This window comes from Tenrec ecaudatus, chromosome 18 (assembly GCF_050624435.1).
Source record: "Tenrec ecaudatus isolate mTenEca1 chromosome 18, mTenEca1.hap1, whole genome shotgun sequence".
Lineage (NCBI taxonomy): Eukaryota > Metazoa > Chordata > Mammalia > Afrosoricida > Tenrecidae > Tenrec > Tenrec ecaudatus.
The window spans coordinates 73,398,636-73,411,220 of record NC_134547.1 but is presented as its reverse complement, the minus strand read 5'-3'; the positions used below and the strand labels follow the sequence as shown (position 1 = coordinate 73,411,220).

The following is a 12,585-nucleotide window of genomic DNA, read 5'->3' as shown; positions in this document are numbered from 1 at the left end:
GATAGTAGGTGAAGCACATGGTCATGAGGTTCTTGGCAGGCCCAAAGTCGTCCATCTGGTGACACCTGAAATGAGAAGCAAGGCCAATTGGCGAAAGAACCGTTCTGCCAAGCTCCCTCACTGTGGGTTAATTGCACAAGACCAAAATGTTTTACACACACATTTAAATCAGTACTTTACTCCCAAGACACACACAGTCACTTGGTCCAATCAGTGAACCATCACAGACATATGGACCAGGGCCCAGGTCTGATTTGGGCAGGTAGGAGTTCACCTTCTGTTTTCATGCCCTGTTCATCCTTGTGGAAAAGATAAGACCCAGGAAGTTCAACTCAATGAGTACGGCAGAGCCAGGCCTCAAAGCCCAGTCTCCAGTCTCACTCCAACACCACAAGCACCAGGCACCGGCCCTCCTTCTCAACCCAGAAGTTAGCAGTGAATTACATGATAAACTCCACAGCATTCCTCTTGATTAGCTCATTCCTGAATTGGTAAACCATATGCTTTTCTGATTTAAAATGGCTAATACCAGCCCAGTTCAGTTCACTAATGCCTGGAATATTGATCTTTATGTGTTCCTTTTTCATTTTTAACAACTTCCAATTTTCCTAGATTTAAACTTTGGACATTACAGGTTCCAATTATTAATTGCTATTTGAGGCTGTTTCTTCTCATTTTTGAGTCATGCCCCACCAGCCATTGACAATCCCTAAGGCTTTATTCTCACAGGCTTACACTCCATCCACGTCACTACGGTTGACTCTACTTTGAGAAAGTAGCTCTGCCTCAGTCCTATTTTGAGTGCCTTCTGACCTGAGCGGCTCATCTTCGGGCCCTATTTCTGACAATGTTTTGCTGCTGTTTATTCAGTAACTGACAATGTTTCCATGCTCCCCACAGCACTTTCAGTGGCTAGTTCCTCTAAAGTGGACAGTCCTTCATCTTAGTCTGTTCTTAGTCTGGAAGCTCCGCTGAACATTGTTCATTTTAGACAGTTCTGCTGGTAGTGGAAATACTAGTGACACAGTAAGCCACCACAAAACAAAAAAATGCCAGGCTAGTGGTAGTTTTCAAAGTTAACAGATGAAAAAACTATACTATTGGTAAAACCAAAGGAGACTATATAAGAGTGAAAACTGGAAATGTGTATAACCTGAAGAGTATAAAATGCAGAAATGTTTAAAATTAATTTATTTTGAAATATTCCAATGGTTTTGTCATCCCCACTCTCCCTCAACCCTACAAAAATATATATACTCATGAACTAAGTAAATGAATTTTTTTTGTTTGGGTGGGATAAGACCCTCAATTGAATTTTCCCAGTTTTGTTTATTCAATGAAAAAAATTTTAAGTTTTAGAACTAGATATGTATATTGACATGTGGAACATGTAAAAATTAAGCAAAATGTGAGTTCCTGAAATTTTCTAACAGCACAAATGTTTGCAAAGAGAGTTGTTTAATACACAGGATACAAAAAGACCTGGAAGCTTGTTTGAAAATATTCCCAAAGTGTCCTTTAGGCCAAGGGAGAGGATTCTGCCTTTAGCTAAAGGTTCCTCATCCCTCCACCCTTGCTGGCCTGAAGCCCATTGTCTCTGGGCTTAGAAGACTCTGATCATTTTCAGGAGAAAATAGGGCTCCTCCTTATTGGGGTATTTTTTTTCTCCATGTAGACCCAGTGTTGGTGGGAAATGGATAAGGACATGGAGACAGCAGGAAGCTGGAGCATTAAGATCCAAAAAGACAGACATATATCTCTAAAGATGGGGGAGCAGAAGCAGGGAGCAGTTTTCCAGGCCACAGAGGACAATGTGGACATAAGACATGGGAAGCAAAGGGGGGTTCCAGATAGCATGGGACAAGGGGACAGGTAGACCCCCTTAGTGTCAGAACAGCCTCTCTTCTTCCGTCCCACCACAATCTCTACTCTGCGGGGCTGGGGCTATAGAAACTCACTGCCACTGCTCAGCTTCCCTGCAGGGGTGGGGGGCGGGGGGCGGTGGCAGAAGAGAATGATGGAGCAAGGTCCCCTCCGTGTCATACTATGGAAGCCTGTTACCAACTCTTACTCAGGTCGGCCATCCTGGAGAGTGGGGGAGCTCACAGGAGGAGAGACCCTGTCCATCAGTCAGGCCCTATACCTGACAGTTGAGCTCTGAACCCCACAGCCTTCACAGGTGGAGGTTCAATGTAGAATCCTCACTGTCCATGTGGAAGCCTGGGTTTCATCATTCCTGGCCTATGCACCTTATGTGTGGCCACCCCACTCTGTAAGTAGAGGCTTGTGTGTTGCTAGTATGCTGAACAGGTTTCAGCAGAGCTTCTGACTAAGAGGGACCAGGAAAGGCCCAGTTAGTAAAAATTGAGCTACTGGAATCACTAGGGATTGATCACACTGATCTACTCGAGGATGCACGACCAGGTGAGCAGACTAAAAGCCCAACCAAACTCACTGCCATTGAGTGTATTCAGACTCAGAATGACCCTATAGGATAGAGGAGACCTGCCCCTGTGGGTTTTGGAGACTGTAACTCCTTATAGGTATGGAAAGACTCAGCTTTCTCCCATGGAGTGGCTGGTGAGTTCAAACTTCAGACCGTGCAGTGAACAGCCCAATGTATAACTCACTAAGATTCCAGGGTCTCTTGGGTAGCATGGGCAAACCAAAATTCAAACTCACTGTCATCAAGCTAATGACAACTCAGAGCGACCCTATAGCACAGAGGAGAACTGCCTCTGTGAGTTTTTGAGACTGCAACTCTTTAAGGGAATAGAAAACCCTGTCTTTCCCCCAAAGAGCTGCTGGTGGTTTGGAACAGCAGCTAAGAACAACTTGGGCTTGGCTGGCAGGCCGGTGCCTTGTCAACACCTGGGCCTGTGGAATAAGGCCTCGAGAGGAAATTCTCACTCGGACTCCTAGGCATGTGCAATTGGCAGGTGAGATGGTTTGTTTATTTGCTGGTGGGTGGGCAGGCTCCTAGGCTGAGTCCTTCACAACAGGAAATGATGAGCAGCCCCCATCTCAGCAGGAGGGGCCCTAAAGGGGTGAGCTCACTAATCACTGCCTATCCCTCAGGGCTGAGCCTGGGAGAATTTACTCACAGCCAGCTGCACAGCCCTGCTTTTCACCATGAGGGAAAGACTGCGAGGGCTGCCTCGCTGGGACACTGGTCACGACGTGTGCATGACTCAGATGCGAGCCAATGACTAGTGTGGCTATTACTCACAGCCGTGTCAGTACAGTGCTGAGATCGTGTAGAGAAACACTCTTGGAGTTAACACCCACACTTACTCGAACAGCACCACTGCAAAGGACTGCACCAGGCGATAGAAGGTTGGCTCTGAGACGCACTTGGAATTGCAGCGCTGTCAGAGAGAACAGACAGGGGTCAGGGTGGCACAAGAGAGGTGCCCACCTGGGTGCTCTGACAAAGGTCTGGCATGGCCACTCACTGCCCCCTCTGAACTGCAGAACGCAGGGCCTCAGGCATCCCCACACTGCTATCCCTCAGCAGAATGCAGGCAGCGTCATCCTTACATCACTTTAGAAAGTAGAAACTGCCTGTCGCCCCCACACAAGAAAGCAAAGGACAGCACTGGCTATTTTTGAATGGCGGACTTATGTGTTTCTTGTTGCTTGCCTGAATTTTCTCATCTTTTCATGAAGAGTAATTCATGTATGTGAAGAGCATGCTAATAAAAACCAAGCACCTAAGCTACAGGCTGGAGCTGTCTTGGATGCGTTCTCCTTCACAGAAGGGAATAGTGTGGGTTATTGAGTAGAAATAGGGAGGGATCACATTCCCACAGTTGCCTTTAAGATGGTGGTTTCACAGAGCACAGCCTGCTTGCTCACCCAGGTGACCCAGCTCCTGATCCCACACTCCCCCATAGCCCTTTCCAGAACACTGGAGTAAAGGGCTTTTTCTGTTGTCATGTCCCTGAACTGCCTTCTCCAGAATGGAATTACAGAGTCAGTTAAAGAGTCAGGGAGTTGTTCCGCACGACCTAGTCGTCCTCGATAACTAGCTGCTCATTCCGAGGGAAGCCCCCCACCACCTCCCACCTAACCCCCCTTTACCTGGGCGCTCACAAAGCGGGCGAACCACTCCCGGCCTTTCCCGTTCTCGCTGCTGCAATACTCCCCAAACTTGGCTTTCTCCTCCTGGTCCAGATCCTCCCTAAAGACAAAGAGTGGGAAACATCCTTTCAGACTGGGAAGGGGATAAATAACAGGGCCCCACAGGGATGGCACCCAGCTTCCCACTGTGTGGCAGCCTGGCTCCGAGAACCAGGCTCAGCTCCAGAGTGGTGGCCAGCTGTCCAGCTCCACAGCCCCTTCCTGCTCCTGCTTCCAATCATTTCCAAGTCCGAGTGGGTACCACTACCCTGAGAGTGCTTTGCTCCCCAGCTGTTGGGACTCCACTGATCTATGGCACTAAGCCAGCACAGAGAGCCCAGAGGGTTTACCTGGGCAGTGCACCCTGAGGGTATCCCTCTGGGCAGGAAGACGGACGAGCTGCTTCTTCCACAGAATGCTCATCAGTCCCCTGCTCTGCAGTGATGGAGATAGCCAACCCTTGGTCACATGGTGGTCAGAATGCCCACCTGGTTTCAACCCCTTCCTCTCACTTGAGGGGAGAGGCCGGTGCCCTGACCAAAGACTCACAAGGAACCAGAGGCTGAACAATGGCAACCACAACTTCCTTTCAAAGCGCGAGAAACCATTCTGGCTTCACTGGCCTCAGAAAACCAAGACCAGATGCTTATGGGTCCCTGCCAGCAACCTGCAGTGGCCTTTCAATGCTCCTGAAAATGCAGCCAGCCCTGCTGTCCATGGTGCCGACAAGCCAGCTGCAGGTGTGGGCTCAATGAAGCGTCCTGGTTCCCGAGCCACTAGCTACGCTGGCCAGATCACCAGGAAGCCACAGCTGCTTCTCCCACAAAGGCGCCCACAACCAAACAGAAACACATGCCATCATTGGCTTTCCCTCTTCCAGCCTCGGAAGGCAGTGTGGACCCTGTGGTTAAAGGCAAAATGCCACCCTGGCTGCTTACAGTGAGGGCTGCAGACCCAGCAGAAAACTGTTAGCTCTTCCATGATGAGAATGGACAAAAAGAAATGCTTCTTAGTGCTGAGTGAAGCCGGCTCCTCCAATTCAGTGGGCTTACAAATGGCCTCGTGAGAAAGCAGGTCGGACTCTGTGGTTAGGGTGGGGCCTCAGACTCTACATTTCTGTCATACTAGGACAACAATCTGCGCAGCCCAACATTCGGTTTGAGGTGCCTCAGGGTGTGCTGGGAGCTGGGTGGTCACCCCTGGCAGGCATGAGTCTGCCTCTTGGCTTCTCCTCTCCCTAGTTAAGATATGCATATACACAGACTATGAGGGAAAGCTAAGGGTCACTCCCCAGACACCCTGCTTCCCTGACTGCTTTGTGAACCCACTGTTGCTCCTGAAACCAGCACCCTTGCTTATACTTTACCTTTCCAGCAGTCTGCAGTGACCTTCCAGTAACTACACAAGAGAGACCATTAATGGGAAACAGGGAAGGGCCCCTATCCACACAGCTGTTTACAGTTCAGTGCTCATGAGCACAAGGAGTGTGGGTCTCTGAAGGCTAAGACTGTTCTATAGTGCCCCCAAATTGAATACCAGCTCAAAATTAGACTTCCTGGCCGATTCACAGGATCCCTGGAGATGCAACGGTCAAGTTCTCAAATGCTAACCAGAAGGCTGGAATGTCGAACTCAGCCGCTCCACAGGAGGGAGTCCTGGTAGTCTGCTTCTGAGCCAAAGCCTTAGCCTGGAACCTCACCAGCGGCTCTGCCATGAGTCAGAGACCATGAGACAATGGTGCCCAACAGCACCTAACAAATTCCTATCAAGTGCCCCCCCCAAAAAAAAACAACCCCCAACTCACTGCCATTGAGTGGATTCCCACTTTTAGTGACCCTAGTCAGAGGAGAACTGTCTCTTTGGGTTTCTGTGGCAGTACATCTTTAAGGGAACAGAAAGCCTCATCTTTCTCCCCCAAATTCTCAAAGGCTATAGAAGCTCAGGCAGCGGCCCCTGGGTTTAGCAATGGAGAGGCAGAGCAAGTGCAGTGCTGTGCTCTGAGTGGTGTGGGAGGAGAAGAGCTGGTGCCAGCAAGCAGAGGCAATTCCCGCCAACCAGGTGGGAGCGTGCAGGCCAACTCTGGACTAATACACATAAAGATTTCCTAGTGCTCTGAGGATGGCAGGTGATCTTTTCTTTATGCTTGTCACTTTGTGTTCAGTGAGGAATCCTGGTGGCATAGTGGTTACATGTTGGGCTGTGATCTGAAAGTGAGAAAGATGGGGCTTTCTACTCCCAGAAAGAGTAAATCTCAGAAACGCACAGGGAAGTTCTACCCTGTTTTATAGGGTCGCTGGGTGTTGGCATCAACTGATGGTAGTGAGTCAGTTTGTGTTCAGTATACACAGTCTGCACCCATACACACACAAGGTGCTGTGGAATCCATCCAGCTCATGGTCGCCCCTGGGTGTTCTCGTAGAGTTGTGATCCATGGGGTCTCCACAGGTAGTTGTTTGTGGAAGTAGATCACCTCTGGGTGGACTCAAACCTACCACCTTCTGTTAGCCGCTGAGCATGTTTATTATTTGCACTCTCAGGGACTCCTAAGTGTGCATGGATTGTTCTCGCCATTGAGTCTGTTACGATGCTCAAAAGTATAATCTGGCTCAGGGGTGGGCAAACATTTGAGATGGAAGAATTAATCCTGTCCCTCACACAATTTAAAAATTAGTCAAGATCCATACTTACATTTTTACAAACAAATGACATCATTATCTGAGTAATATACTTTAAATGAAACTATGATAGTTTGAGTTTCATTTCCAGCTTTACTTTAGACTTGTGTAGGGACCAAAAGAGCTGCAAATGGCTCTGGAGCTGCAGTTTACTGACAAGAGAAAAGGCTGCTGAAGACAAAAATGTTGGTGGGCTTTCTGCCTGCTCCTTTGATGTCTCCAGGAGCACCACCGAGACCTGAGACGGTCCTCTAAGAGAATGGAGTGCCACACAGACAGCATGGTATCAGTGCTGACAGGGTGGGTGGGGGGTGCCTGTGTGCCCATAGAACTGGCAGAGGCCTAAGTGGGGAGTTGGGGGTGGAGTGGGGCAGGTCATGTGGTCACTCATCCCCAAGGATCTCATCACTGGCTGTACTTCAGAATCTCTGAGGAGCCTAGCCATTTCTGGGTATTGTGCTGCCCCCTGGAGATTATAACTTAATGGATTTGGACTGGGGTCCAGGCCTGGGCACTTTACATTACTCCCCACCATCTCTGCTTGCAGTTGGGGGTGGGGCTGAGGCTCAGGATTGGTGGCCATGGTAGGCCTGGCCTGGACACCTGGGCAGGTGTGGAGGCCGAGCTGCTAAGAGTCCTGACTGGGTTTGCCACTGTGCACCACCCTTACCCGCCAGAGAAGACCTTCTCCACATAACTGCACATGAACTCTCGGAGCTCCAGGGCCTCCTCATCCTGAACTGACGTGGCACTGTGGTTGGAGGAGAAAGAGTCGTTGGAGGAGGAGCGTCGGTACTGGTCCCAGGATGGGTGGGAGAGCGACTCATCCATGTCATTCTCGCTGTCTGCAGATTCGGTGGTCTCACTCTCTGATGCGCAATCCCCCAGAGAGCTGTCTCTGTTCTGCAGCTGTGGAGGCAGGGCCTCCAGGGGAGGAGAGGGCAGGGGCTCCGTCTCAAAGTCAATCAGCGACCCCACAGGGACTTCTGGAGCCTCCATGGCACAAGTGAGCTGCTGGTGGGGTGGGGAGGTAGGGACTCCAGGTAGAGAGAGGGCTGCCAACTTGCTTCCGAGGTGTGTCAACAGGAGCCAGAGGCCAGCTGGGACCCTGCCAGGGTCACGTGAGCTACCCAGGAGCTGGAGCCTCCCTGATGAGTCCTGTGCAGCAGTGGCACATGGCCCTACAGCATCTGCAATATAAACACAAACCCATGAGGCTCAGCCCATGGATAGTGGTTCTGCACATGAGACACGAGGGGCTCCCAGAACTTGACTTCCCAGATTAATAAAGCAGGACCCCAAGCTTGCAAAATGTGGGGTTTGACACCAATGCATTTTCCTACTGCCAACTGGGGCCCAAGAGATGGCCCACATGGATGAATGACTCGAGGAGCAAGTCAATAGCAAGTACCAGGATTTCAGGGAACTGAGCAAGCATCCGTAAAGGATCTTCTGGCCTCCCACTGCAGCCACCAACAGAGGTCACTGGCCAGTTAGTAAGCAGGTCAGTCCCTAGGATGGAAATGCACTGTCCACAGAACACAGGGCTGACTGGAGATGTCGTGAGGTCAGGCACATCAGGAAGGAATGGTTATCTAAGCCAATGCACCTCAACCTTGTAAATGAGCATCCATTCTTCCCAATTCATCTTTTATGCTCCGTTCTTAGGGCTTTCCTGTTTCAACCAGAACCTTCCCAGAGACCTGTGGTCTGTGCTGTCTCAGAGCTCCTCAGGGCACTGACAATGGTCTGGGCAGAGGGGCAGCCCAGGCCCTCCTCAGGTAGTGGGCACCTGTCTGGGGCCTCAGGGTCAGATGATATTCTCCTGGAAACCACAGTGTCAGAATCTCCACAGCAGAGGAAATCCTCCCTAAGAAGCACACCTCCTATTAAAATGAGGAGGCATGCCCTGATGGTACCAGGGGTTAACTCTAAAGTCAGTGGTTCAAACCACCATCTGCTCCTCAGGAGAAAGATGAAGCTGTCTGCTTCCATAAAGATGACAGCTTCAAAAGGGAAAAGAAAAAAAAAGGATGTGGATAGTGGGGGAACAGGGCACTAAACTACCCACAGGGAGGGTATTTGTTTATGTCTCCACAGGAAAGGGAGAGAGGGACCAGACCTCAACATGGTACGCCAAGCCTTGAGGGCAACATACTGGAATAAAGCAGCAAAATAACAGAGATGTCTGTGGAGCCGGCCCCAATCCCAGCTATGTCGACTCCCCCACCCCAGAAGACTGCACCACAGAGGACAACACTGAAGATACAGCCTGGGGAGATGGCGGGTCTGCCCAGACCATGTGGGAGCAAACTAAGAAAGAAGGAGGGAGGGAGGTAAGAAGGGAGGGCAAGGCTTGACACCTCATCAGACTCAATCGGAAAATATACATATAAACCTGGAACTTTTTATAGTCCACCCCCCCTTTTCTTCTTTTTTTTATGTCTATATATATGATAGACAAGATAAATAATCTTGAGGAGAAAACAATGGGACTACGGTTCTGGGGGGAGAGGGGAGAGGGGAAGGTGGGGGAAAGGGAGAGGGGAGATAACAAATCCAGGAACAAGGGAACAACAAGAGATCTAAAATCGATGGCAAGGAGGGTGTAGAACGTCTGGTGGGGTTTGATCAAGTGCAATGTGAAAGGTTGGAGATGGAGGTACAAAAGGAGACAAGGCTCAGTCAGGAATGAGATGTATAGAGAGGCTTTATTAAGGTGAGGGAGAGCTTCCAGACGAGTTCCTCAACCCAACGGGTTATATCAGGGAGGTCATGCCTGGCAGTGAGGCAGTGGGACATATATAGGGCCTGAGCCTAGGACCTATGTGCTGATAAGAGGGAAGGAGGCCTTCTGGTGTTGCAGTTGCAGGGTCTGAATCAGGATGTGGTCTGGGAGTAAATCATCCCGGAACACTGAGGGGAGGGGCTGTACAGACCCGGCCTGGAGAGATAAGCTCCTTGGAACGCTGGTGGCAGGGACTGCACAGTCCAGCTCTGGCCTTGAGAGGCAAGGGGAAGGGGCTGCACAGCCCAGCAGGCTATCTTTTGGGAGAGCTGGGGGAAGTGGCTACATGATCCGGACCTGGCCCAAATACAATGTAGCTGGGAAGAATTACTGAGAGCCAAGTGAAAGTTGAACATGGTAGTTGGAAAGGAGGAAAGTAAAAGAAAATAGAGGAGGCAAAAGACTTTTATAGAGAGATAAATATAGGTATGTATATATGTAAATATAGTAATATAAAATGATAGGGATATAGGTCTGTGGACATATATTTATAGGTTAAGTATCAAGGTAGCAGACGTGCCTTGGACCTCTACTCAAGTCCTCCCTCAACGCAAGGACACTTTGTTCTAATAACCTGGCATTCTGTGGTGCTCATCTTCTCCACACAATTGCTGAAGTCAAAATGGGAGCATAAGCAAATGTGGTGAAGAAAGCTAAGGGTGCCTGGCTATGACAAGATATAGTGTCTGAGATCTTAAATGCTTGAAGTTAAACAAGCGGCTATTAGGCAGGGAAGCAACAAAGCACACATGGACGAAGCACATCAGCGTGTGTGATCACAATGTGTCAACAGGATCAGGTATCAGGCATCAGAAGACCCCAAACAAACAATAATATTGATACAAATGAGGGGGATTAGTAGAGACCCAAAGCCCTTCTGTAGATAATTGGACATCCCCTCACAGAAGGGTCACAAGGAAGGGACGAGGCAGTCAGGGTGCAGGATAGCACCGACAAAGCACACAACATTCCTCTAGTTCTTTAATGCTTCTTTCCTGACCACTATCATGACCCCAGTTCTACCTTACAAATCTGGCTAGACCAGAGCATGTACACTGGTAAAGATAAGAGCTCTCAACACACAGAATCCAAGACATATAAACTCCACAGGAATAATAATAGGAGTAGTGATACCATGAGGATAGGGGGAAAAGAGGGAACCGATCACAATGATCAACATATAACCCCACCCCCCAGGTGTACAAACAACAGAAACGTGGATGAAGGGAGACAGTAGATGGTATAAGATATGAAAATAATAATTTATAATTTATCAAGAGGTCATAAGGGTGGGAGGGAGGGAAAAAAGAGGATCTGATACCAAGGGCTCAAGTTGAAAGAAAATGTTTTGGAAATGATGATGGCAACATATGTACAAATGTGTTTGACACAATGGATGTATGGATTGTTATAAGAGCTGTAAGAGCCCCGAGCGACAAATAAAATTATTTTTTAAAGATAAAATCTACACACACACACACATACACAACAGCCTCAGAAACTCTATATAGCCATTCTACACAGGCAGTCGTGGGGTTAGTGAAGCTCATCATGAATAGGGCAGGAGACGCAAATATAAACACAACCCCACTGGCACATCTTTCTCCTGCAGAGCGGCTGATGGATTCAAAATGCCAGCCTTGCCGTTAGCAGCTGAGCACTTCGCCAATGCACCACCAGGACTCCTAGGAACGGGGGAGAGAAACACTAAAAAATTTTTTTGTCAAGTTGACTGCAATTCATAGTGATCCTAGAGATATTACTGCTCTCGAGGGTTTCTGAGACTGTAAATCTTGTCGGAAGCACACTGCCACATCTTTCTTCTGTGGGGTGGCCAGTGGGTTTGGATCACCGACCTTATGGTTAACAGTCTAATGGTTAGCCGCCGGTTACACCACTAGTACTTCCCATGATAAGAAAAGGCTTGATCATATGCATATTACATTAAAAGTACACATTTAATCAGAAAATCTGTTATAAAAACTACTCAAATAGGCCAGGCACACAAAAGAAATTATGTGTCTTGGAGGAAGTACATTCAGAATGCTTCTTAGTAGCAAGGATGGCAAGACTTCATTTGTCTTGCATACTTTGGACATGTTATCAAGAGAGACCAGTCCCTGGAGAAGGACATCATGCTTGGTCGAGTAGAGGGGCAACAAAATGACGAAGGCCTTTGACAAGATGGATTGGCACAGGGCCTACAATGTGGGCTCAGACTTAACAGCAATTATGAGGACAGTGCAGCACCAGACAGTGTCCCGTTCTGCTGTACCCAGGCATCAATGAGTTGGAACCAACTTAAAACAACAACAAATAGATAATTCCTCAGTCTGTACTAATAACTAGACATATAAATTAAAATTCGATGCCATCATATGCTACCAAAATACTCCAATTTTTTAAATTACAATCCAAATGCTGATGAAGTTATGGTAAAGTTAATGTTCTCAAGCATTCCTGGCAACAGAGATAAGCAAAACTTTTAAAAAGCAATTTGAATAAATCTTATTTTTATCTAATGCCAGAATTCCAGCCTTTGGACTTTACCTGAAGAATTAAGTCACAACACTCAGAAACCGTTATGAACAGCAAAATGCTTACCAAAACAGTATTTATAGTCCTTTTGATACATTGTTTGTGGAGGGGCAGAAATTCTGATATAATACAACAGTAGATAAATCCTGACTATTTGAAGTAATATAAATTAGTACACTGCACTGAGAAAAATAGTCACCTCATAGTTAAATAGACAAACACTGACTGAACATCCCCTGCCTGCCAAGCGTGGTTCTAGGTACCAGAGATACTGCAGTGAATGAAATCTGATTTCACTGTAATCACAATGTTCTGATTACACTGTCATTATGAACAAGGGCTGGAAAAGAATGTAGACATGTGCTTCAGTAGTGTGACTGAGGTGATGGTGGTTCACTACCATCACTCTCAGCACCCCTTGCACAACGGAATAAAACATGGTCCAGTCGTGTCATCCCTTTG

The 12,585-nt window shown here is 48.2% G+C and overlaps 1 protein-coding gene across 1 annotated transcript in view; it reads right to left on the bottom strand.

Moving 5' to 3' along the window:
- Window position 1: 1 nt before the first annotated feature.
- Window positions 2-12,585, bottom strand: part of KIAA0513 (KIAA0513 ortholog) — a gene marked incomplete at its 3' end in the record, with an annotated part of 44,385 nt that continues 31,801 nt past the window's right edge. The window contains exons 2-5 of the mRNA XM_075536749.1: window positions 7,468-7,987; window positions 4,084-4,183; window positions 3,295-3,368; window positions 2-65 (exon numbers count right to left, since the gene is read on the bottom strand). Coding sequence (XP_075392864.1) covers window positions 2-65; window positions 3,295-3,368; window positions 4,084-4,183; window positions 7,468-7,796 — 567 coding nt within the window. The remainder of the gene's footprint in view (window positions 66-3,294; window positions 3,369-4,083; window positions 4,184-7,467; window positions 7,988-12,585) is intronic.